The following is a 26,202-nucleotide window of genomic DNA, read 5'->3' on the forward strand; positions in this document are numbered from 1 at the left end:
TAGTACAATTTAGAGAATCTCTGCTTCCATTCTAAGTCTTTATTATTAAAACATTCTGTATTCTCCATAATCAAGATAAAATCATACCATCCCTTATAACTATTTTGATCATCCAAGGAGCAATTACATGCATTCAAGGAAGTGTGTTACCCAAAGATACGCAGGTTGCAAGCAAGGAGCTCTTCTAGAAAGAAGCTCCTGATAAGTTCAGCTTCTCATATTTAAAGGGTTTCAAATTAATCTCCTAGCAATAACTAACTGTCCTGCTTTGAAAGGGCTCATATTCTTGGCTAACTAATTCTTGCTTCAAACACCAGACAAGGTTATATTTGAAACATCTTCTTAAAGTATATATAAATATTAGTTCGTTTTTCCTACATTACCTTAATAAAGTCTATGTAAAATTAACCATTACGTGTTTCTCATGTACGTGAATATCTTTTGGCCCTCTACCAGGACACCCGTTCTTGAATCTTCAACTTCTGTGAAACTGGACATTCCTGTCATTCTCAGATGGTCTCTCCGTCTGTTGACACGGGTCTGATGGCTCTTCTACTCTGCACAAGGCCGTGCTACGGTCTTACTCCTCTGTTTCAGGCCCCTCTCCAAGGCTGTTCTGTTTTAAGTCTCTAGATTCCCTTTGTGGCATGTCTAGCTGTGGGGCCAAGATAGCCTTGTTTGTGTGCAAAGACATCTTCTATGATCTTCCTGGTCAAATCCAGCAATAGTTCCCCTATATTTCTAGCTTCATCTGTGACATTTGGGAACAGCAGCCATTGGGTTACCCTCAGCTGTGTGACTGGCTAGAATGGACACCCTGTTGGACTGTGGCCTACGGAGACAAACAAAGGACATCAAAGACTTAAAGGTCTCTGTAGTTCAACAGAAACCTTTCAAAAACAAAATCCAACGGGAGGCTGCTGAGCTGGAATTCGTATGCAAATTTGACTCTGTCAAGCTGGGACTGAATAGGGACTATGAATGGTTATCACATTATCACAGGTAACAGATTTCCTTTACAGAGGTGGGGTCTGTGGGAGCTCAGTGGCACCTGGCGTGGGCTTTCGGGAACCACAGATCTCTTTGTCAGATGCATCTGGCAGGGAGAGCTGTGGTTATCGAAGGCTCATACTGCATTGGAATTGGATGGTCTAGCTGTTTGGCTGCTACAAACTTAACAGGGCAAACTCCTTTGAAGCCAACTGATACACACACTAAAAGGAGATGTTTACATATACTAGCAAAGGAATGTTTTGATTGCACCCTCCCCCTTCCCCCCCCTAATTGCCTCTTCTCTCTCCTCCCCTTCTCTCCCTCCTCTTCTGTATTTGACCAGTCTCTGTATCATGCGTCTGACGATTCTCGAAAGCTTATGCTACAATAAAATTGGTTAGTCTTAAAGGTGCTACTGGACTCTTTTTGATTTTGCTACCACAGACTAACACGGCTAACTCCTCTGCAAAGGACATCTTGCACTCAGTACATCCACCTCATTTACCACTGGGCACATGCTTGGCTGTTTGCCATGGCTCAAGGATGTGACATTTCCTCCCGTGGGTCTTGGCGTATTCATGCTGCGCACAGCCATAGCATGGGTGGGCTGTCATCTGAATTTGAGGTGGCAACAGAAGAAAGTGAGCTAGCACTCTCTTGCAGTGCTAGGACGCTGTAGGTGTGTGTGTGTGTGGGGGGGAGTTCTGCAGGCCTAACAACATATGCCCCGAGGGAGCTCTCTGTGGCTGTTTGGGGCACATTCCTGATTGGGGGGGAGGTTCCAGAATGGCCTGTGGGCCCTCTGAGGCTGCTCCCCCCTTGGGTGTTTTTTGGGGCAAAGTGCCCCTGTGCACAGTGCTCCCCAACCCTGAGCGCATGGGGGCCACCACTGTCATGACGTGGGATGCTAAGTCCTGCTAGCATGGACCCAAGCGATGCAGCCCGCGCCATGCAACACAGCATCTGCCTTGGTCAGGCCTGGGCAGGGTTTATATTGCAGGTACTGACCATCACTGGCTGCTGCGTCAGGGCTGGGGTGAATGGCTCTTCTAATCTGCACAAGGCCGTGCAATGGTGTTACTCCTCTGTTTCAGGCCCCTCTCCAAGGTTGTTCTGTTTTAGGCCTCTAGATTCCCTTTGTGGCTGTGCCAGTCACCCACCTCCTGTGTAGAATCATTCAAGCAATGCATGTATGGGCTGCAGTTCTAATTAATGTTTTAGTAAGCTGTGAAATGGTTATAGTTAATTTGTGCGCTAAAGATCTGCTTTACATAATTTTTCAACAGTCTTTTTGGACAGCCGCCTTCCTGGTATGGCCTTGCCCCTCCTGCCCAAGAACCTTAGAACTCTGTGCTCCTGGTTTAGAGCAAACATGCAGGGCAAAGGTAAAGACATCATGAAATGGCTTACGTAGTAAAGACATTGCAAAGACCACGGTTGGGACTCGCAACCTGTGAAGACCTGGAGTTGGTCAGATGCTTGGGAGTTGGACTAGATGACCCTAGATGTCCCTTCCAACCCTATGATTCTAAGAAATTATACCTGTCTTTAAGACAATTGTTAATCTGTAGGCAGAATGACCCTCCCTCTTCCAGTGCCTGGGTCAGATGGAGACTCCACATGGAATTAACTGAAAACCAGACCCTGAGCCTTGTCAGTGTTCTCAGACAACTGCCCCTTCCTCTCTTGAAGAACGTCAAGAAATACCTGAAAGATATGATTGAAATGGGAGTAATTGAACCCGTTGATTAGTCTACACATCAGTGTGCTCCTGTGTTGATCTCCAGTGTGGCAAATGCAGACGTCCATGTCTGTGTCAAACATCAGAAGAGCCCTGTTAGAGCAGACCACCTAGTCCAGCCCAGTGCTTCATGCAGCAGCCCACAAACAAGGTGCAGAGGCTGAGGCCCTCCTACAGTGCTGCCCCCACCAAGGGAATTCAGAGGGTTTGCTGCCCCTGTACATGGAGGCTCCCTTCAACCACTGTTGTAGCCGTTGATGGGCCTCTCCACCATGAATCTATCTGACTTCTTCTGAAAGCTACCGTGCACACATTCACACCCTGTAGCTCCTTGACAACACCTGCCTGGACACAGCTGCTATTCGGGGTCTATGTGGGGCCCACCATGCAAGGCTGGGCACCTGCCCCTCAGGCCATCACAGTCTGGCGAAAACTGCTACTGCCCCTTGGGCATTCCAAGCACCGGTGGCTGCTGTGCTGGAGAGTTCCCAGTCCTCAGCGAACTGGTGCTGTCACCGTTTCCGGGATGCCATGCTCCAGAACCTTGGCACTTTCCCACAGAGGCAGCCAAGCTGGCCCCATCAGCACTGGGTGTGCGGCATATGCTGGGTTCCCAAACACCTTCAGTGCTGTGGTTTGCACCCACAACGCCCTCATTGCCCCCAGGGACGAGCTGCAGGTCTACCAACACCACCGCCACTTCTAGAGCATGAAGGCACAGGCCAGCGATGACTGCCAGGATATCTTCTCAGATCTCCTAGCTAAGTTCCTGGGCAGATCTTCACTGCCTGCTGTCAGCCTGGCTGGCTCCTGTCAGGGACCAACAGTGGGCAGCGTGATGGTGCGTGATGGAGGTGACCTGACTGCTGTTTCCCCCACACTTAATGGTGATTTTGGCTGCCCCTGCTCCCGTATCTTCTCACGCCCTTTGACAAGAATGAGCTGGCAGACCGTACAACCTACAACCGGCACACTTGGACCCACATGGTGATCCAGTGGGCTTTTGGGCAACTGAAGTTGCGCTTCTGAGGCCTGCCTCACAACGGCGCCCCGAGGCCATGCTGCTCCCGGGCATTGCCAAGCTGTTGACTGCCTGTGGCATGCCAGCATAGCCCTCTGACATCTCCTAGTGCAGGTGTCCCCGGAGGGGGAATGGGGGGGTGGTATGAGGCAGCCCTTGTGGGTGTGTGACCTGGACTGCATGATGATCCAGCTTCAGGCCCGGCGTGAGGTAGAGAAGGCAGTCTTTCATGAGCACCAGGTCCATCATCAGGGCCCAGCCCAGCCGCCACCCCTCCCTTTGTCATTATGCGTGACTTCTGGGACACTGCTGGTTGTCCAGGCTATGGCACAGGAGGAGGGTAACAGGTAGGCCTGGGGCTCTGCCCAAAGTCGAGCCTCACTGCTGCTCAATCCACCCTCGTGCCACCCCTGATCCCATCCCAAGGCTGGCGTGGACCAGGACTAGGCAGTGGCTGTCTCAGCCAGAGCGCCACATCCTTGGGGTGCAGCAGTAATGAGGCTGCCTGCTGCCACATCGGAGGGGTTGGAGCAACGCGACCATGCGCTGGAATCCCCCCCACCAACTGCTTTACTGTCACCAGGGGGCGTCATTGTTCTTGGCTCCCCAACAGATGCAACCAGCAATAGCTCAGTTGGGTCCAGCAGGGGCATCCCAGTGCTACCCTGAGTCCCCAGACATTCAACCAATTGTGCTATGCGGGCAGTGGCATGATGCTGAGGGGCGGACCAGCTACCTGCCGGATGCCCCACACCCCTCTGGCTAGTTGGTGGGCAGCCACAGCACAGCACACCATGGAGGTTCACAGGCCCATTGGCCCTGGCTGGAAGGGGGCCAGGGAACAGCCGTGCCTGTACACTAACTCGCCTTCTTTACAGGCACGTTGCCTATGGCCGCCACAGTGGCCCTGCACAGGCTGGTGGCGGGACAGTGGTGGACGGAGGCGACTGCCACACCACTGCTGCAGGGGGAAATGGTGCAGCACTTCTGGGCTCCCCAAGGGCAGTCGATGCTGCTCCTCCACCTTGCCCTGGTGATGGCACAACTGGCCCAGTTCCTGGGTGGGCTGATTGAGGTCAGCCACCATGGGAGCCCCTGCTGCAGGGCTGTGGGCTGAACAGGGGCTTCTGGTATGGACTGATCTCTTGTTCTCCCTGGGGCTGTCAGGTGTCCCGCTGTCCCGCTTGTTCCTGTTCAGTGTAGCCTGTTTGCACAATAAAGTTCCTTCTTTGTAACCTGTGTGTTGCCTTGGCCTGGCCCACACCTCTGTGCTGCTGGCAGCACCCATGATCTAGTTTGCACTCTGTCGGAGTGAAGGGAGCACTTTATTAATCGGGTGGGAGGGGCCACAGGTGGGCTGATGGGGCAGCTGCCATGGTATCTCCAGGACTGCTGATGAGGGTTCCAGATGGCGCATCTTTGAACAGCAAAAATGGCACCAGCACCTGATTGGGTTGCAGCCTGGGAGGAAAGCTAGTCCCATTTGGTGCTGCCTTGGTCTAAGCCCATTTAACTCCACGGGCTTGGACTGTGGTTACTTTGCAGGGGGCTGCGCTGCGTGGTTCCCTGGCAGCCAGCTCTACACTGCAGAGGTTGTGGTTGGATTTCAGACATGCCCATTTGCGCACAACTCTCACAGCCACTTCCCCTTGGCCTGAATTGGGTGTGGTACACACATAGAGTTGCATCCCTTGCGGCTATGGTTGGCAGCGGGCCATGAACAGCATTGCACTGTGTCAGTTTTGGTGGCTGGGGTGTGACCAGAAAGTGGGGTTGGGGGGGGCAGATGGCAGCAGGGGATGGATGGGGCCCCACACTCTGTGATGGCATTGCACCAGCCTTGCAGCTCTGTGCCAGGAAGGCCCTTATGGCTCCTCCTGGGTTGCTCCTCCTACTGCCTTTGACACGGTAGACCACGTCATCCTGTTAAGGCATTTAGAGACAGAAGCAGGCATCAAAGTTTGTGCCCTGGACTGGTTTAAATCGTTTCTCATGGAACGGACTCAAAGGGTTGCCACTGGAGATCAGCTGTCTCCAGAATGGGAACTATCTTGTGGGGTTCCATAGGGTTCAATCTTATCTCCCATGTTGTTATTATTATTATTATTATTATTATTCTTTATGTAAAGCCTTTGGGAGAACTCATTCACAGCTATGGAGTTGGATGTCATCAGTATGTAGATGACACTCAACTCTGTATCTCACTACCCAGGTCCCCACAGGATGTAGTAAAAATCTTGGGTTGTTGCCTGACAGCTGCGGTCAAATGGCTGAAAATGAACAAATTGAAATTGAAACTGGACAAGACAGAAGTGATGCTTGTTGAGAAGGTGGAGATCTTGAAGGACATTGAACTCCCCACTTTCAATGGAGTTCGTCTGACCCTTGCAGATTCGGTTAAGAGCCCGGGGGTTATACTGGATCCAGCACTACTGCTAGAAAAGTAAATTAAGGCAGCGGCAAAAAATGCCGATCTGGCCACCTGGATCCATGCTGTGGTAACACCAAGACGACTATTGTAATGCGCTATATGTAGGTCTCCCATCTAAGTTAACTAGGAGGCTCCAATTGGTGCAAAATGCTGCAGCTCGACTGTTATCAGTCTCTCTACTGGCTACCCATCAGTTAACCGCACGCAGTTCAAGGTATTGGTTATTACATACAAAGCTCTTCATGGTCTTGGCCTGGCATACCTGTGAGAACGCCTCCCTCCCCGTGTCCCTCCATGGCAGCTTTGCTCACCTGAACAGGGTCTCCTGCAGCTGCCACCCTGTGCATGGGCGAAATCAACAGCCGCCTGTATACATACGTTCTCCGTGGTGGCCTCTGCCCAGTAGAATGGCTGGCCCGAGTCTCCTGGCTTTCCACAAACAACGCAACATTGAATTATTCAAAAGGGTTTTGTTTTGTTTTGACTCAGCCAGGAGGGCTGTATTGTAGGCAGCGGGTCTCCAGAGATGCTTCGCCAAGGGCCGTAGACTGGCACAAGAGATGCCTGTGGGCCAGGCCGCAGGTTTCAGGGTGTAGCATCGTGGCGTCGGCGGTGCACTGCTGAGGCGGCTTCGGGAGACTCCCCTTCCCGCCCCGGGGGCAGCCGCTCGTCGCCGCTGGGCCCTCACTCGGGGCACTGCCTGGCAGCGCGCTCCCGTCCCCGTCCCGGTCCCGCCTCGGAGCGCAAAGCCAGCCGCGGCTGGGCACGGAGCGGGGCCTCCCGTGAGAACGGGCCCCCGTCTCGACACACACGGGAACGCCGGCCCGCCCGCCCGCGACGCTCACACGGCCGGCCCGAGGGGGCACGGCAGGGCGGGTCCTGGGCGGCCAACGCGCGCCCTCGCCGGGCGGCTGGAGAGCGCGGGCCGGAGCGAGGAGGCTGCGCGCCCGGCCCCGTCCAGGCCAAGCCAAGCCAGGCCAGGCGGCGCTCCAGCCGGGCGGGCGGGAGGCGGGGATAACCCGGCGGGCCGTCACGTGGAGCGGATGAAAGGGACGCGGCGGCGCGGCGGCGGCGGAGGAGGAGCGCCGCGGCCGGAGCGGGGCTGGGAGCGGCGGCGGCGGTCGAGGCAGCCAGGCGAGCCCCGCGCGGGAGCCGGCGTCGTCGGGGCGAGCGGAGCGGCGCGGCGCGGCGCGGAGCGATGCGCGGCCGGGCGGGCCGGGCGCCGGCGTGGCGATGAGGCGGCTGGCGGGGCCGGCGGCGGCAGCGCCTCCCTCCTGGCGGGCGCTGCGGGCGCTGGTGCTGCTGCTGGCGGCGGCGGCGGCGGGGCTGGCGCGGGCCACGGAGCCGGCCTTCGTGGAGGTGGTGCTCTTCGAGTCCAGCCCCGGCGGCGACTACACCACCTACACCACCGGCCTGCAGGGCCGCTTCTCCCGCGCCGGCGCCACGCTCAGCGCCGAGGGCGAGATCGTCCAGGTGAGGGGGCCGCAGGGCGCGGGCGGGCGGGCTCTCCCGGTGCGACGCCGGCCTGGCTGCGGCGCGGGGAGGCGGCGGGAGGAGGGCCTGGGGCGGCCTCGGGGCCTTGGCTGAGCCCGTCGCCCGGAGAGGCTCTCGCGGCTGGGCTGGGCTGGGCTGGGCTGGGCAGGGGTGGGGGGCGCGCCGGGCTCCGCGCCGCCGGGCAGGACCTCCGCGGCTCCCCGCGGCCCCTCGCTCGGGGCGGGCCCTGCCGCGCCCGGGCAGGCTCGGTCTCGGCGGCGGCGGCGGCGGGCGGGCGGCTGTTGGCGCGTTTCCTGCGGCCCGGCGCGGCCCTCGTGCCTGCTGCCGTCGGCTGCCCGAGCTGCGGACTGCGTGGGGGGACTGGCGCGGCGTCGGCCGCCTCGGGGCCCGGGAAAGGCGGGCTGCGGGGAAGTCGGTCATTCCCCCCTCCCGCGGCCCTGCGAGGGTTGCAGGCGGGGGCGAGGACCGGGCCTCCCACCGGCATCGCCCCCCGGCCCGGCCCGGCCCGGCCTCTGCTGCAGCTTGGGCTGGAGTCGAGGCGGTGGCTTGTCTCGCCCGGGGGTGAACAGGTACTCCCGCAGGGACGCGCTTGTCGCCTGCCTTCCAGCGAGGGTAGCAGAGCTGCCTGCTGTCGGTCTCCCGGAGGCCCTTGCCTGGTGGGTGGGGGTCTGCCCGGGAAGTACCCGCGGGAGCGCAGCAGCCCCTAGAAGGGGGCGGTTGGATTCCTGCTCGTGCTCCGTGGTCTTCGGGGCCTTGCCTTTCTTTCTCCTGCGGCTTGGCTTAGGGGATGGCCCTTGAGCCTGCCTGTCCTCCTCTCACCCTGTGCAATCCGCCTTGAGCCTCCGAAGCCGAAGGCTGTAAGGGATGGCGCTCGACGCACGCACTCTTTGCGCTCCAGTTACAGGCCAGGGGAACAGCGTGGGTTTTGCTTCCGTGTGCTTGGTGTCTTCAGCCCTGGTTGTGGGTCAGGAAATGACATCGGTGTGTTAGCTGATGCTCTGGAAACGATGGCAATTGTCCGGGCCGCCCCTGACCCTCCCCCAAAGCTCCCCAGGGGTGCGATGCAGTGGGTGACCTGGCATCCCTAAAATATCCACGGCCTGGTAACCTGGCATCCCTAATGTAGCCGAGACTTATGAAAAGGTATCTGATAATGGCTTTGGTTCAATGCTACCCCCTAATTCCTAACCTAAAATTTAACACAGAACTCTGATTTCAAACAAATATCCAGGCATGATGGTATAATCTCATTTGTGTGTGTTATTTTCTTACTTCGGCAGTTGCAAGTAGGTCTTGGCTGAGTTGCTGGATGGCAGCTAATTATTCTTCAGGGGTTTGAATCGCCATGCACAGTTTCTGCAAAGTGGATAGGATTTAGCAGGCCCTCTCTGTGGTGTCCTCTGCCCTGGATAACCCTCAGTGGTGGTAAAAAGTGTGCTCTGCATCTCCTGCTTTCGGAGAACAAACGCCACGGCATTGTTCCTTGGTTGAAATAAGTCTCTTGAGGGTGTCTGCTGTGGCCCTGAAGAACAGATTCAGGATTTTGCCCAACCTGATTGTTTGTTGTGTGTCTCAGCTCTTGTGGGACACACTTGAGCTGCTCTGGGATTCCTTGCTTCCAGGATGGGTGACGTTTTGGCAGCCTTGTGCCAGGCAACCTTTCTCCCATCTCCTCCTCGTGTCCTTTCTGCAACACCTAGAAACAAGAGGCATATATCCAAGGCTGCGCAGGGAACTTTACAACCACCTTGGATTTTAAACACGGATCTCTGATATTTTGGAATTCTCAGGCAGCTTCATGTACATTTTTGGAGCATTTATGTAACTATTTTGGATGTTGATTAGAGATTAACATTTGGGGAATCATTGAAATATATGTAGTTCTTTTCTTTCAAACAAAAACTCTTTACTGCATATTATTTGCCATATTTATGGAATTTAAAAGTATCAGGGCCATGGAGAGCAATCATCAGTGGGCCTGCTTAGAAGTTAATCAGTTATTTAGTTACTTCATTTATTCCCTTTCCCTCCAACGGGCTCTCAAAGCAACTCCTGTCTTTCTCCCCTCCCCTCCCCTCTCCCAGCCTACCTTTTATCTGTCCCCCCCATCAACTGTATTTATTTACTTCATTTATGCCCTACCTTTCTCCACAGTGGGACCTAGAGTGGCTTACATCATTCTCCTCCATTTTGTCCTCGCAACAGCCCTGTGATGTAGGTTGTGCTCTACTGGGCCCGGGGTCTGTATGTGTGCAGATGCCAGGGAGGCCACGCCAACCCCTCCTCCCCACTTCCCACTTGGGCCTTTTGGAATCTGCCACCACCCAGACGAATGCCTGCTTCCCTTGTCTGCCTTCGGTTTGGGGCGCTGGTAGGCCTCTGTGCATTTGCATGTGGGTGCTGAGCGCTCTCAGCTCCCCAATCCCCCTTTCTCCTCTTCTCTCTCCAACCCAGCCTAACCAGGACTTCATAGCATGTGGGTGCGGCACTTGAACACAGTCAGAGTTCTTATTCACTACAACATCTTACACAGCAGAATGCACATATGTTGGGGAAAGGGGTATCACAGCACTAAAGGACTATTGCAGAGCAAGGAAATAAAACACTCGATGCTAAGGTGAGAGATGCAGATGGAGCTTAGAAGAAGATAGAGCCAGATGCCCCTCTATCCTGCCCCCCTCCCCCCCAGTCACTCCGGCTTGAGCATCTTTGGCAGAGTGTCCAGATCTTTTCTACCTCTAGATGAGTGAATTTCCTTTCATCCAGTCTTGAGTTTTGGAAAGGATGCCTTGTTGGACCCTTGGCTTCCTCCAGTCACCATGGAACACGCATCCCCCTGCCTTATCGCTCATATAGGTTATCCAAATAGCCATCAATCTTGCCCCTTCCTGGCCATGGGGCGAAGAGTTATCTGTTCGCAGGAAGCTCTTTTTTGTCTAGCTGGCTGTTCTTCCCAGAGACTTGGGTCTCCTGGGAGTACTGCAGGGCATCTCACACCTGATCGAAATGGGTTAGGCTGAGAATATGCAGCTGGCCAGAGGTCACCCGGTGAGATTCCGTGGCAGAGTGGACTGGTCTCCCAGGTCTCAGTCTGAAACTCTTAACCACCTGCAAAGGGTCCTCCCCCTCGCTCTGGCAGAAATCAAAGATTGGAGGCTGGCAATGTTGTTGTAGTTGCCTGGCAGTGGCCGCTAAGGGCATTAATTTCTTAAAGCTACAGGTGGTGCTTCTATTATTTTGGTGGGGTTTTAATCTCCCAATGCATTTTGGGGGGGGATTTCAGATTTTCCAACAAACCTTCCTATGGCTTTTGTCAGGTTTGTAGAAAGAGCTGCTTTGTCTGTCCGTGGCTCAAGTCTCTGGATTTAAGTACCCACCGATTTTGTCATGCTGAGAATTGGGTATATTGATTCATTGTTTCCAGAGGTATTGACATTTGAACAGTAAACGTATCCTTGAGAATGTTGCATGTGTCTACATTATACACAGTAATTATTGTCTAATGCTCTAGCCATTTCATGTTATATATATTTGAGTAAAACATTGTTTTTAAAAGTTTTTCACTCATTCTGAAACAGAAACCATTTCATAAGATTTTTTCCCCAAAATTTCATTTGGAAAGATTTTTTAAAAAGTCATGGGGTGGGTATATGGCCAGGGTAGTTGTTGATTGGAACTGCCCCCCGCAATCCCTCTCCCCTGCCTTCTCATCTCTAAAATCAATGTACATGGAGTGTTGAAGGTTGCTTTGTCAATGCTCCAGCATGCATTCAAATTAGGACTTTCCATGTGCTGAAACTCACTGAAAAGTAGGTGGAACTAGGGCACATTAAAACATTCACGCATCCCACTTTGTAAAAAGTCACACACCTGTGATGATTTACGATGACTTAAGAACTTCCCGAGATGTATCGAGATTGGAAGAGCGCTTCTACTGGACGTCTGCCTATGCTGGACACATAATGCTCCAAATGCCCCTCTGCTAGCCTCCGTTGTATGGTTCGCCTGGCTTCTCGGACATGCAACAAGCTTCTTGCTTAGATCGTGCTGGACTGATGCTGTTGTTTAATGTGATGTCCTACTCAGGGGGCAATATTTGGACAACCAAAGCTTTGTCAGGCTTTGTGCGCTTTTCTGTCTCCTCTGTCATAGCAATGGCCTGCTGGATTTTCAGCCTTCGTTTTATGTGGCTGGGGGAGGTAGAGCCTTCAGGTACTTGAACTGCTTGCTTGTGGGTATATGGCCAGGTAGTGGTTGAATGGATCTTGCAAGCCACTCGTTCTGGGAGAAGTGGGGTGGCAGCTCCTGTTCTTGTCCTCTGCTAGGGCCTAGGGATACCTGGTCGTAGAAGGATGGTGTGCCAAGGAGAGGAAGTGCTTTGAGCAGTCTTGAGCCATGGACGGGGGGTGGGTGGAATAGACTGTAGCTAGCCTCCACAGCTGTCCCTGGTCTCTGGATGGTGTCCTTGAATCCAGACTCAGTCCTGGCCCAATGAAGACACAGGAAGCTGTCTCGGACTGCGCCAGACCTTTGGTTTCTTACGGTCAGCGTTGTCTGTCCTGACTGGCAGCAGCTCCTGAGGTTTCAGATAGAGGTTTTTCACGTCTCCCACCACCTGGTTGTTTGAACCGGAGATGCCAGTGTTGAACCTAGAATCTTTATCATGCAAAGCAAGTGCTGTGGCGCTGAGTCCATATCCCAGATTAATTAGCCCACACAAACTCGTTCCTTAGGAAATGTGGAAAGATGGTGTCCCATGAAATTGGGGTGCACAGAAGAGCCACTGGGCCCTTACAATGAATCCCATCTGTGCATTTTGGAAGGTTGGGCCCTTAGGGTAACAACTGCTTTGGTCTGTTTTTGTGTTGGGTCCCACAGTACTAGTAAGTTACCTGGAGATGGTACCCTCTTGTGTGTGTGTGCTCCAGCCTGGGGAGGGGGCGCTGGCATCAGAAAGGCCTCTCTGAAAAATCTTGAGGTTGCCTTGAAAGCGTTAAATTCTGATCGCTTGCTTATAAGGTTTTTAATATCCTTGTTAAAACTCATCTGCTGCTAGTGAGCATTATTATTTTCTCTTCCTTGTGGTGAACGCAGCTCCCTGTGCAGTGCCGAACCTCTGCCTGCCTCAGATCAGAGGCTCGCATGTTGAAGCCGGCACTGCTAGCGGCTAGTTCCTATCTGTGTGACAGCATTTGTAATTTAACAAGACCTGCTTTGATCTCACATATTTCTAGGCAGCTTCAGATCACTCCAGCTTGTGCTTCTTTATACTGAAGCAGAAGGTTCTGCCTTTCATCTTGTATCCTTTGTGGATGTGCTGTTTATTTTGGGCACTGTGGAAAATGAAAGGGCGGGGGCGAAATAAAAGAAGGCGAGAGGTCTCTCGGAAGCTTGAGACCCCCTCCAGACCCCAAGAGGGACTGTGGCATAGTCTGAAGGCCATACGGCTCAACAGGAGTTACTTCATTTGGTTGCAGCTGAAGTTGTAGCAAACATTTCTGGTTGAATTTGGCTTGGCATTTGCTTGAACCCTTTGCCCTGGATTCGGAGGGAGCCAGTGGCCACTTGTGCTTGGCCATGAGGTGGACCTCCTACCTGCTGTGCCATGCCTTGATCACGGCTGTCCCCCTCCAAGATTGCCTGTCGTGCTGCATCGGCCTCGCGTGGAGGCATCTCCTCGAGGCGGAGGCCTGTCTTACTGCTCAACTTCCCCACCAGACTCTTGATGAGGGGAGTACCTATGGGATACTGAGTGGCCATATGTTACTTTTGGAGCTCAGGAGCTGCCCAGGGAAGCGGCTTCATGGCAGCAGCCGTATGAATTGAGCCAAGAAGGCAGCTGGTCGTGTGGCTGATCTGTACAAGTGGTACTAGACAGCAGGACGCATCTCTCCTTGTTGAAAGGAGCAGGGCTCTCATATCTTGGTTCAGGCTGTGGGCCTCATGTCTGTGCCTTGCTTGGAAGGCTCATGTGAGGCAAGGGGAAGGCCTCAGCCTAGGAGAGAAGCATGCCGGAACGTTTTGATGTGAGGCGACTTGGATAATGGCGCCTCAAGGAGACATCAGGTGGGGGCTTGGAGCCAGTAGAACAGTTCCATGGATAGAAGGATTTCTGCCCATGGAGCACAGCTCCCCCTCCCCACCTCTGCACCCCCAAATGCTGTTCCCATTTCTCGGGCTTTCCTGTCCCTGAGGAGGGGACAGTTTGGCCTGCAGGGGGCGGGGGAGTGAGAAAGTCACACTTCATGGATGGGAATCCTTCCACACACAGAAATGTTCTGTGAACCCAAGTCTAGGGGTGCTGCTGAAGGTGTGGCGTTTGGATCCTGTGTGAGCGGGAGGCCTTATGTTTACTTGTGGAATAGTTTACCCTCCTCTCTTGTTTTCAGTTTTGACCCTCCCCTGTTCAGGGAGGCCTGCTTGGGGCTTATCCCGGGTTGTCCTCCCAACCACTCTCTGGCATAGATTAAGCCTAAGGATAGTGACTGGCCCAGAAAGCGTCATGACTGAGTCAGGATCTATTGTTTGTGTCTCAGCCAGAGCGCTGTTTTTTCTTACAAGGAATTTTTATTTTATTAATAGAATTAAGAGCCCAGTAAAAATGGCAAAGAAAGAAAAAGTATACAAAAAAAGAAAAGAAAGACAAATTAGAAATAACAGAAAATGATACGTTTCATTTTCCATTTTTCTCTACAACACCTATCATATTTTAAAAAACATCATACTTTAAATTTTAATCTCTCCAAAATTTCCTTTTCCAATACTGCCCCCCTTCTATTTATTTTTTTCCCAAATTTGTCTTCTTAAAAATCAAAACCACAAATCATGAAATCATTTTTCCTTGTTTCACGCAGAAAGTCTATAAGGGATTTCCAGTTAGCTATAAAAATAGACAGTGTTTTATCTCTGATCAAAGCTGTAAGTTTAGCCATCTCTGCTGACTCTGTCATTTTCATAATACAGTCCTTGATTGAAGGCAATTCTGTACTTTTCCCTTTTTGCGCATATAAAAGCCTAGCTGCCGTAGTCATGTATAAAAATAAAATACCATGCTGATTTTTCAGCTATTTGTCCATTGATCCCAACAAAAAGGCTTCTGGTTTAAACTGTATAGTAATCTTCAACATTTTTTGTATTATATGAATTAAAAGGTAAAGGTAAAGGTAGTCCCCTGTGCAAGCACCAAGTCATTACTGACCCATGGGGGGATGTCGCAACACAACATTTTCTTGGCAGACTTTTTCTGGGGTGGTTTGCCATTGCCTTCCCCAGTCATCTACACTTTACTCCCAGGAAACTGGGTACTCATTTTACCGACCTCGGAAGGATGGAAGGCTGAGTCAACCTTAAGCTGGCTACCTGAACCCAGCTTCCGCCGGGATCGAACTCAGGTCGTGAGCAGAGCTTGGACTGCAGTACTGCAGCTTATCACTCTGTGCCACGGGGCTCTTTTATATGAATTTTTATATTATATGAATTAGAGACCAAAATTTTTTAGCCTTACGGCAAGTCCACCAAAAATGATAAAATGTTAAGAACATAAGAACATAAGCAAAGCCATGTTGGATCAGGCCAGTGGCCCATCCAGTCCAACATTCTGTCACACACAGTGGCTAGAAATCCAGTGCCATCTAAAGGACTGTCAGTGAGGCCAGGACACCAGAAGCCCTCCCACTGCCTTCCTTCCAGCACCAAGACAACAGAGCACCACCTCCCCACAAAGAGAATACCATCTATCTCCTGTGGCTAATAGCCACTGATGGACCTCTGCTCCATATATTTGTCCAGTCCCCTCTTGAAGCTGGCAATGCTTGTAGCTGCCACCACCTCCTGTGGCAACGAATTCCATGTGTTTATCACCCTTTGTGTAAAGTAGTATTTTCTTCTATCTGTTCTAACCCGACTGCTCAATAATTTCATAGAGTGCCCACGAGTTCTTGTATTGTGAGAAAGGGAGAAAAACACATCTTTCTCTACCTTCTCTAACCCGTGCATTATCTTGTAAACCTCTATCATGTCTCCCCTCAGTCGTCTTTTCTCCAGGCTAAAGAGCCCCAAGCGCCTCAATCTTTCCTCATAGGAAAGGATGTTCCTTCTTGTTGCTCACATTTCCAACATTTACTTGACATACCTTTACTCATTTTTACTAATTTGTCAGGAGACATATATCACTGATAACTTCGTTTTATAAAAATTTTCTTTAAGTGTGGAGCTCCCTCTGATCCATCTGTATGTTATACCCAAAATGTAAAACGTTTAGCCCGTTTTACCATACAGTCTTTCACAGATTCTTCTTCTGTTTCAGATTTCAATAACAACTTACACATTTTGGAAAGAACATGTTCATCATATGAACAAAGTTCTATTTCAAACTCATTCTTTTCATAATCAAAGCTCCATAGTTTTTTAAATCTGAACATTTCTAGAAGTTGAGCATAGAAAAACCATTGACATTTATAACCTTTAGCTATTAAATCCTCCCTTGTCTTCTGTTTACAATCTCCTTGTGAGAATTCTAGTAAGTCTCCATAAGTCAACCATCCCTGGTTGGACATCATCTCTCTTCTGTAAAACATTCCCTGTGTTGAAATCCAAAGCGGTGTCTTCTGTGACAGTCTCAGTTTATATTTGTTCCAAATTCTCAGAATGACTCTCCTAATATAATGATTTTTAAAGTCTGCATTGACCTTTATTTTATCATACCACAAATAAGCATGCCATCCAAATCTCAGGTCATGACTTTCCAATGTCAACAGCCTCTCATTTCTCAGAAGCATCCATTCCTTCATCCACATTAGACATGAGGCGGTATAGTACACTTTCAAGTCCGGTAAGCCAAGTCCGTGTCTCTCCTTCGCATCCTGTAGAATTTTATATTTAACTCTTGGGTTTTCCCCTTGCCATATAAATGTTGAAATGTCCTTCTGCCACTGTTTCAATGGTACATCTGAAGCTAACACAGGTATTGTCTGCGAGAGGAATAACATTCTAGGTAAAACGTTCCATCTTAATTACTGATATTCTCCCCAACGAGGTCAGTTGTACTCCATCCCATCTTAACATATCTTTTTTGATTCCTTTCCATGTCTTAACATAATTATTTTGAAATAGCATACAGTTCATCCCTGTCAGTGCAATACCTAAATATTTTACCTTTTTTTCAACCTTGAAACCTGTTATTTTCATCAATTCTTCCTAATTTTTAATATCCATATTTTTTGTTAACATTTTTGTTTTCTGTTCATTTATTTGGAAACCTGCCTGAGTACCAAACTCTCTCAACTTCTCCATCAGTATTTCAGTTCCCTCTAATGGGTCTTCCAGGATCAAAACTAAGTCATCTGTGAAGGCTCTTAATTTATATGACTCTTAAAATTTTCACACCTCTGATCCTTTCCTCCTGTCTAATGTCTCTGTTCAAAACCTGCAACACCAAAATGAAATGGAGCGGTGACAACGGACATCCTTGATGTGTTCCTTTCTGAATCTCACATGGTTTGGTTAGTTCTCCATTAACAATGATTTTGGTATTCTGTGAAAGATAAATTGATTTCACCCATTTTATAAAGTTTTCTCCACAATTAATCTTTTCTGAGACTTCAATCAAGAAAATCCAATTCAAATTGTCAAAGGCCTTTTCAGCATCCAAGAAAATTAGAGCTGCTTGTTTTTCATTATGTTTGTCCAAATATTCTACTATATCTAATACAGTTCTGACATTATCTTTCAAGTGTCTTTTGGGTAAGAAACCATTTTGATCCTCACGAATAAAGTCTTTGAGAACATACTTAAGTCTTTCTGCCAAAATTGTGGTAAATAGTTTATAACCATTATTCAGCAATGATATAGGTCTGTAATTTTTTGCTAATGTCCTATCTTGCCCTTCTTTAGGTATCAATGTAATATTAGCATCTTTCCAAGTGCTTTTGATGGGGAGCAGGGATAACTTCTCCCTTCTCCTAGTTGTGCTTGCCTTTCCCCAACTGGCCATTGCTGTTGCTGGTATTCTGGGAGGGAATTATTTCTCTAAATATTAGATACTTGCAAGAGTGGTGGATTGTTCAATGATAAATCTAATTTCAACCAGTTGTGAGGTAGCAGTGAAGCTGGCGGGACATTCCCCTCACCCTCTTGATTTCACCATAGTGGCAACAGAGGGTGAGGGTGGTGACGCTCTTTCACGCCCCCAAGTGAGTTACATGTAGCTGGCTCTGCCGCCTGACCACTTCTTGGCCCTAAATGAAGACCTCTCTCTCATCAGTTCATGCAGCAAGGGTCTGTGCTATGATAGGTGGGATAATGCAGCACTTCAAAACAAAAAAAACCCCAGCTGGTCAGATGACAATGGAGACACAGGACTGGGGGATGGCTGAGTGAGCACACAAGAGCTCTGTAGTTAACTTACCTGTGGAGTAACTGATGTGAACAAGCCGCAGCCCCCCCATGGGTTCATATGGGATACCTCAGGTTCTCACTTTTTGAAAACAGAAAATGAACAGTGAATGCCAGAAGGCAACTCTGCAGTTACTGTGGCTGTGCATTTGTCCAGCAGGAAAGAAACCAAAGATCGTGTTCTGATGGTCTGCCTGGGTCCTGCCAGCAGAAGCCAGCTGAACCCGTGTCGAAGCGAGAGCTTGTGCCACCAAGTGTAGCTCTTGGTGGTGGTAAGAGTGGGGAGGAGAAGAGGGGCTGCAAAGAGGCACGGGGGCAGCATTAGCTTTGTGTGTGGAATGCTAGAGCAGAACATGACACCACAGCTGTGTATGGAGATCAGGCGCAAGGCACATACCCTGCGGACAACTCAAGGGCATGCTGAGCCCCCTGGTTTTTTATGTGGAGGGGAGTGAAGGTGAGAAAATTGTACTTCCTGTCTCCCCCCCCCCAAGAATCAGTTCAGCAGGCTGTGCTTTGGCCCTCCGTTGTTCTCATGAACCTGCACCGCAGTGGTACCAGTGGCTTCTGTCTCTGGACAGTTGGGGTGGGGTGGAGGGGACAGAGCACCTGGTCCTGCTGTGCTGTGGGCTGAATAAGAATTGAGCCCTTGTGGCACTTTTCAGTGGCCCCAGTTCAGCTGTCCAGTGACAACTCTGGCATGCTCTGAGACAGTTGCCTCTCTGAAGTGCAGCACCTCTGGGTCTGGTCAGTGCAGGGGACGGGAGCCCTCCCTTGGGCCCTTTGAGTTCCTGCTTGAATTTCATACAGTAAGAAAGGTGAAAGATAAATGCGGTTATATAATGAAGAGACCCCAGTAGGATGGGGTGAGCAGCTGCTCTGTGGGGCTGGCAGATGGGGAACGAGGCTAGTGCTTGCAGAGCGCAAAATAGGTGAATGAGGAGTAATTATACCTTAATTTAAAATATGCACCTCGAATGCTGCTCAGAGGTCTTATTCTGCCCTGAACCTGTGTCAAGGATTTGTGATGCTGCTGACCTTAGAGAGGACAGCCCTGTTGTAAATAGACCCTTTGCTCCCAGCTGGGCCAGTGTTGGGAAGCTGAGACATCCTTTATAAGTGAGTTTCGTTGCTGCTCTGATGATAAAATTTGGAATTCAGTTGTTGTAAGCTGAGTCCAGAAAGAAATGAACCTTGCAGCAGAAAAGCAGGCCTGTCTTTCAGTTGAAGAGCTTCAGAGATGTGTGTCAGTTGTCTCCTAAAAAGCCCCCTAATCCACATGTATAGGGAATGTTCTGGGAGGTGGCTTGGGTGGGACCCCATGCTTAGCTGCTGGGAAGGGTTGGGGGGCATTCACTTCCTAGAGATGCTTCTTCTGGTGATTGGAATATAGCTTTGAAGCAGAGAGCAGCCAGTGCTGAAAATGGATCTGGGTTATGTGGACGGAGGCAGCGGCAGACCTCCAGAAGCTGCAGAGGCAGTGGTGGCTCAAGATCTGAATGCTGCCCCTGCGAGTGCTGTTCCAAAAGTATAAAGCGCTCGTCTCCTGAGGAGCATACGATTGGCTTATGACTTTCCTCCTCTTCTGCTAAGGGGCCCTTCACACGTGACACATTTTTCTCCCACTAATGCACGTGTGTGTACACACACAAAATCCCATGCTCTGTCATTGGGTTAGATTTACTGCATGCACACGTTGTATGGTTTTTCTCTTTGTATATGGTGGAGTGCATGTCTCTTTCTTGCTCTCTACACCTTCTGCTATCTCTGCTTTATGTTAATGCTATCCCCTGTAAAAGAGGGAACGCATTTGTCCTGCGACAGGCGATCCGTGCGTACCCGGCAGAAGTTCTTTGGAATGCTGGGGGGGGGGGGGTCCTAGACGTAGAACAGGAACCCTTTTTCATAACGTGGTGTGTTTGACTCCATGAAACAATACCCAGGAACTGAGAGGCCTTGCTAGTTAGGAAGGTGTGCAGCCTCACTGCTTGCTGCTGCTTAACTTGGGGGTTTTGCACTGACTCTTCTTGGATGAGTGTAAGAGAGAGCTTGCTCAGCATTGAAAGGGAATGAGAAGAAAAAGATTGGGCAAAGGCTCATTTCTCTCTCCTTCCGAAAGGTGTGCTTCTATCACCCACACCTCTGGTCCTGGCCCACAAAGCCTTTTGCAAACCTGCTTGAGCACTCTGCTCTGTGACGGAAAAGCCACAGAGCAGAGATGTCCCATGATGGAACTACATACACTTGCATGAGATGAATAAAAACATTTTAAAAAGAAAAGTACTTAGCATTTGTCTGATTCATGCATCTGTTATGACAAGTTTCATGTTAGGGGTGGGATTCCCTGTAGTGTGAGATAGGAGGAATGCTTCTTTTGAGATTTTTCTGGTTACCTGTGCCTTTAGTAACATATTAAAAATGGTTACAGTTCTTTTAAACTATAGCATTGGGCATATGATCCGTCAAGGAAATGTTGGTTAGTTACTTGGTCAAATAATGTTCAAGTATTTTTAAAGCTTTGACAGAACAACAAAGAAGATATTTTAATGATCTACATAGTTGATGATTGATAGTTAACTAATTTGTTTTTATAATTAGCATAATTGTTGTGAAATAATGAAGTTGACTTTAAAACAATTGTAATGAATTATTCTATCTTAAAACTGTTAGTTGAAGTTTCTGTACATTCACTGAGCAGTTCTCTGGCTTTTATCTTTGAACGCTTGGTCAGACCTCAGTTTCAAAATTGGGGTGGGGGGTGGGGAAAGAGCAGCTGTTCTTAAAAAGGTCATTTTTAAAAAGGAAGGTGTTAATGATATTACAAAAGGTAAGCTAATAGTGGCAGGGTAGCAGGCTAGATGATGGTATCGATCCTAATGAACTTAATGTCCAATTAATTGGGGCATACTTTTAACAAGTGCAATTGATTGGCTCGATCAGGGATATTCAGTTGAGAATGAGGGATGACACCATCACAAAATGGTTGCCATGGTAGGGACCAAATGCACAACGCCGGAAGCTTGGAAGCCAAGTGCCCTTTCCTATGATGGAGGCCTGCTGTTTCTGAACGGGCACTCCCTAGAGAGTCACAGAGATGCCTTCTGAGTTCTTCTGAAGCTCCTCCTAGTCCTGTAAGGAAATGGAAGGCCAAGACTGGTTGGTGGTTTAAAATAATCCATCACTCAAAGTCATTGTGTGACCCACAAATGCTACATGCCTAATTTAAACGAAGAGCCAGTCTTGGGCTTTCCTTGGCTTCATTGGAACAGGAAGTGCCTGGAAGGAGCTCAGAGGCCTCCCATCTGGAAAGAGCCATGTCCCTCATAGGAGGAAGCTTCTCTTGCAGCTAGAAAAGCCACCAGGGTGCCCATGGACGCTGTGCTGGGAGTTGCTGGGCTATGTTCATTATCTACAAACACGGTGGGTTTTTTAAACAGTTATTTTAATAATTTGTTGAAGCTGAGCAGAGAACATGATTTGTTTGGAAGAAGGTAAAGACTGCTAGTGACATAGGGACTTGGACTTACAGTGGATGAAACAAGCAGCTGCCCAGGGCTTCCGTCCTGTGGCTGTGTCAGTGGTTGTGACTGTGAAATGGAACCTCCTTACTGGTTCTGTGGGGACAAACTCTGTGCATGATGGCCACTGCCTTTATGTTTTCTCTGCAAGCTCACAGAAGCTTCTGCTTCGCCTAGCTGCGATTGCCAGCGGAAGAGCTGAGATGCGTCCTGGTCTGTTACTGCAAACTGATTCTTGTGTTCTTACTCTGGGCAGATGTCCATTTCAGAACCAAAACTGAAACCTTGTCCTTGGTCAAATGCAGCAAAAGTTAAACTAAAATGAACATGGGCCATGGGCTATGTGTTGGTGTTTGCAAAAGGAAGTTCTGGGCAAGCCAAGGAGGTGGGCTGGTGGCTCGGCAGTGGAGCATATGCTTTGTATGCAGATGTGACGGTGTGGGCTCCAGGTTCAGTCTCTGGTATTTCCAGTCAAAAGGATCTCATAGGAAGGGATATCAAAGACCACTGCTTGAGACCCTGGAGGGATGCTGCCAGTCGGGAGGCAGACAGGACTGACTCGTGAGGTATGAACGTTCTGACTCTAAGGCAGGCTCCTGTGATTCTGCAGCCCAGAGAGACATCTGACCCGGTTGGAATGGCAGCCACTCAGTGGGTTAAAGGGAGACTCCAGTATTGTTATCAAACCGGCCGACAAGGGCGGGGGGATTGTTGTCCAGGATACAGTTCCGTACACCCAGGAGGTGGTACGACAACTTAATATCCGTACGGATTATTTACCAATTTCTTTTAATCCACTAACACAGATTCAAAATATTATTAAAATTGTGTTAGATGAAGCATTGTTAGCGCATGAAATTGATGACAAGACCCACCGGGCTCTTATAAACAAATGGCCCCGTACGCCAGTGTTTTATATACTACCGAAAATCCACAAGGAAGGTCACCCTCCTCCAGGTAGACCGATCGTCTCCAGTACGCATTCAGTATTAGAGCCCTTAGCCATTTTTTTTGGAATTTTTTCTGCAACCTATTGTACAGCTCACTCCTGCATATTTGAAAGATACTATGTCTTTGATTAATCTAACAGAACCACTCAACAGTCCCCAGCGCATCTTTTCTGATGACTTTAGATGTTTGCTCCCTATATACCTCCCATTCCCCATCAGGGAGCCCGGGAGGTGGTTGAGGCAGCGCTTTATCGCAGAAGTTCTCAGTGCCCCTCCACCCCCTTCCTTTTGAACCTGTTGGACCATCATTTTGGGACGCAATTACTTTAAATTTGACAACCAATTTTACTATTAAGTTAAAGGGGTGGTGATGGGTTGTTCAGCCGCCCCGAGTATCGCGAACCTTTTTATGGCTCGTTTGGAGGAGGAGCACATTTTGAATATAGATGTTAACCCATTTGCGGATTCCATCATTTTTTACAAGCGTTTTATTGACGATATTCTAATTATTCTGAAGGGGGGGGATCAGGCTGCACCCCTTGTTGAGTGGCTCAATGGCATTGACAATAATATTAAATTTACTTGGCAAGGTAGCCTGCGGTTTGTCAACTTCCTTGATGTCATCATTTACAATGCACGGAGTTGTCTTTAGGGGTTCGCCCCTTTAAAAAATTGACGGACCGCTGCTTCATTTTTCTTCCTTCCACCGCACACACCTAAAGAATAATATCCCTATGGGTCAATACTTAAGAACTATATGAAATTCAACGGATCCGGAGGACTATAGGTTGGGGAGTAGGGCTCTGAATCGGTCCTTCCTCCAGAGAGGATATCCACAGTCCTTATTAGATGAGGCTAAGAAGAAAGCAGATTCTTGTCAACGGAGCCGATTATTGTTACCAAAGAATCAGACATCAGAGTATAAAATGAATTGGGCAATAGATTATACCAGCTTAGCTCCAGCTATAGTTAGGGTGGTGCGCAAACATTGGCACATAGTGTCCAGTATTAAGGGATGTGAAAAAATGCCATTTATTGGCTATCGGAGAACAAAAAAATTTAAGGACTTCTTAGTAAAGTCCGAATTTAGAAGCACTATCCCCTTACATTCTCAGTCCTCTTCCACTTGCTGGACCTCATATGTAGTATATATTATACAATGTAGTTGCCCGTTGACTTAAGTGGGAAGTGCAACTAGACCCTTAAAAGTAAGAGTCCAAGAACATTTCTCTCACATAAGGAACAAAACAATGGAAGCCCCTTTGGTAGACCATTTCTTGCAGAAACACAACCTCCTGAAGGAATTAAAAATATCTGTAGTAGGAGTAGTGGATACACCTAAATAATGTGACCCTGATAAAGAGCTTCTGCGTTTGGAAATGTATTGGATTTTCAGGCTTAATTGCTTACACCCTAAAGGTTTGAATAATGAGGTAGATCTCTCGTGTTATTTGTAAATATTTTGGTTTGACTGTTACCACAAACATTTATCTTGACTAGCTACTGTAGAGGAGTGAAATTCCATTGCTTGCCACTGTATGTTTGTAACAATGTTTGTACATTACGTTACGTTTTTACAGACTGTGTCTTTAACGTTTGTAATAAAGGGTTTTGATGCACTGTAACTTTAAATTGAAACAGATAAAGTGTGTAATTGGCTTGTGGTTCCCTTATGACATTGTTCTGTGAATGGCTTGATGGAGTCATGAGTGTTTAAACGAATTATGGTGACCAGTGAGTATTATGTACTGAAGAAATGTTTTAATGTTTGTACAATTGACTTGGTTTTAGATATGATTTATTATTGCATATGTATTATACTCTTTTACAGTCCGGATAGACATTATTGCCTGATGAAGTAATACCTTACGAAACGGATACTGAAAATTGCTGGCTAAAACCCGTAGCTGAAGGCTGCAGAATCTGTGGGGCTCCAGCACACACGTTGTCTTCTGGATTTGGAGGCCACCTTTGGGCCATTGTGCGATATACCTGAATATTAATTCTCATGGACTCATCTATCTCTGTGCTTGAGGACTGGGTTACAATTGTTCATTAAATGTTATAGGAATTATTTGTATAGCACTGAGCACTGTTGCACTTTGAATTAATATAAATACCAAAAAAATAATTCAAAATCATTTATTGAAAATTGTGACCGTGTAGTTCCTATACACCAGCGTTTTTGGTTGTTTCTACAGTATTGTTACCGGTGTGCCCTGTATTGTAGTAGAGACCCAATCTTGGCTGTTTATGGCCTGATCCTGGCCATTTGGGGACCAAATTGGGTCCAAAATGGCTGAAAAGGGCCCAAAATGACCAGGATTGGGCTGCTGCCAGGCGAGGGAGGCTTCCCCTACCTGGCAGGGGCTTGATGCTGGCTGTTTTAGGCCTAATCCTGGCCATTTTCGGCCTGAATTGGGCCCAAAATGTCCAAGAGGGGCTGAAAATGGCTGCTGTCGGGTGCGGGAGTGTTCCCCTACTAGGTAGAGGCTCAATCCTGGCCATTTCGGGCCTGATCCTTGTTGTTTTGGGTCTGAAATGGGCCCCAAACGGCCCAGATCAGGGCCGAAACAGCTAAGATCAGGCCAGTGCCGGGCGGGGGAGGGTTCCTCCACCTGGGTGTGGCCTGATCCTTGCTATTTCGGTCCTGATCCGGTCCGTTTCAGCCAGGATCCGGGTCTCCACCTTCCAGCACCAGCCCGATCTGGGCCATTTCAGCCCCTAAATGGACCCAAAGTGACCAAAACGGCCCCAAAGGCCATTTGATGTTATCTAGAATCCACAAGGAAGTGGGTTCTAGATCACACCATGCCTGAATTCTCCGTAGAAACTAAAATGGAAAACTGAGGTCATCGTACTTTGGTCACATGAGAAGGCAAGAGTCTCTTGAAAAGTCAATAGTGCTAGGAAAAGTGGAAGGCAGCAGTAAAAGAGGAAGACCTAAAACAAGATGACTGGACTCAATAAAAGAAGCAACATCCTCCAGTTTGCAGGATCTGAGCAAGTCTGTTAACAATAGGATGTTTTGGAGGTCTTTCATTCATAGAATTACCCTAGGCCTGAGGTGACTTGATGGCACATAGCACACATATCTGAAGTGGCAAAATTTAAAGATATGCGTGCTATAAGGTGCAGCAGTTTGCAACTCTCAGTTATAAAATTTATTTGTAATTTTGTAGAAAATTAAGATACTTAATATGTCTATGGTATTGGAGCTTTTTTATTGCTCCCCCCAATTTCTTAATTTTGCCCTTGGAAAAATGGAAAGTCCTGAGACTTTTTCAGACTATACGAGTTTTTTCAGTACTCCCCCCCAAATTTCCCATTTCTCTGCAGGGAGGGGGGAAGTGAATAAGAAAATCCATGGAAAAAAATAGGTCCCCCCCGCCCCCGTTGCTCTCCCTGGCTTTTCACATCTTTAGTGGCGCCTTTTTTAAAGAGTATTTCACTCTTGTTTTTCATTCTACCATTCAGCTCAGCAGAGGTTGATCCAATGAAAGGCAGTCAGAACTTCCTGGGATCACTTTCGCTCTCTTGGTTTTGGCATGCCCTGCCTTGCCTTCTGATAACACACAAGGAACGTAGACTGATGGGCAGTAGCGTGTTATGCCAAAGGAGGCATAGTGCTTTGGGGGGCCTTCCATTTCCTCCCTCTCCAG

General features: G+C 49.0%; 1 protein-coding gene and 1 long non-coding RNA gene across 2 annotated transcripts in view; one reads left to right on the forward strand and one right to left on the reverse strand.

Annotated features, from left to right (window-relative positions):
• Window positions 1–47: 47 nt before the first annotated feature.
• Window positions 48–7,167, reverse strand: LOC129341517 (uncharacterized). Its single transcript, XR_008598127.1, has 3 exons — window positions 6,565–7,167; window positions 2,536–2,700; window positions 48–832 (listed from the first exon to the last, which is right to left on the reverse strand). It is a non-coding gene; the product is annotated as an uncharacterized LOC129341517 (long non-coding RNA).
• A 127-nt stretch (window positions 7,168–7,294) lies between these two features.
• ZNRF3 (zinc and ring finger 3) overlaps window positions 7,295–26,202 on the forward strand; it is a 93,963-nt gene continuing 75,055 nt past the window's right edge. Inside the window, exon 1 of the mRNA XM_054996955.1 lies at window positions 7,295–7,659. Within this exon, the coding sequence (XP_054852930.1) occupies window positions 7,420–7,659 (240 nt within the window). The 5' untranslated portion in view covers window positions 7,295–7,419. The remainder of the gene's footprint in view (window positions 7,660–26,202) is intronic.

Source organism: Eublepharis macularius, chromosome 13 (assembly GCF_028583425.1).
Source record: "Eublepharis macularius isolate TG4126 chromosome 13, MPM_Emac_v1.0, whole genome shotgun sequence".
NCBI classification, from domain to species: Eukaryota; Metazoa; Chordata; class Lepidosauria; order Squamata; family Eublepharidae; genus Eublepharis; species Eublepharis macularius.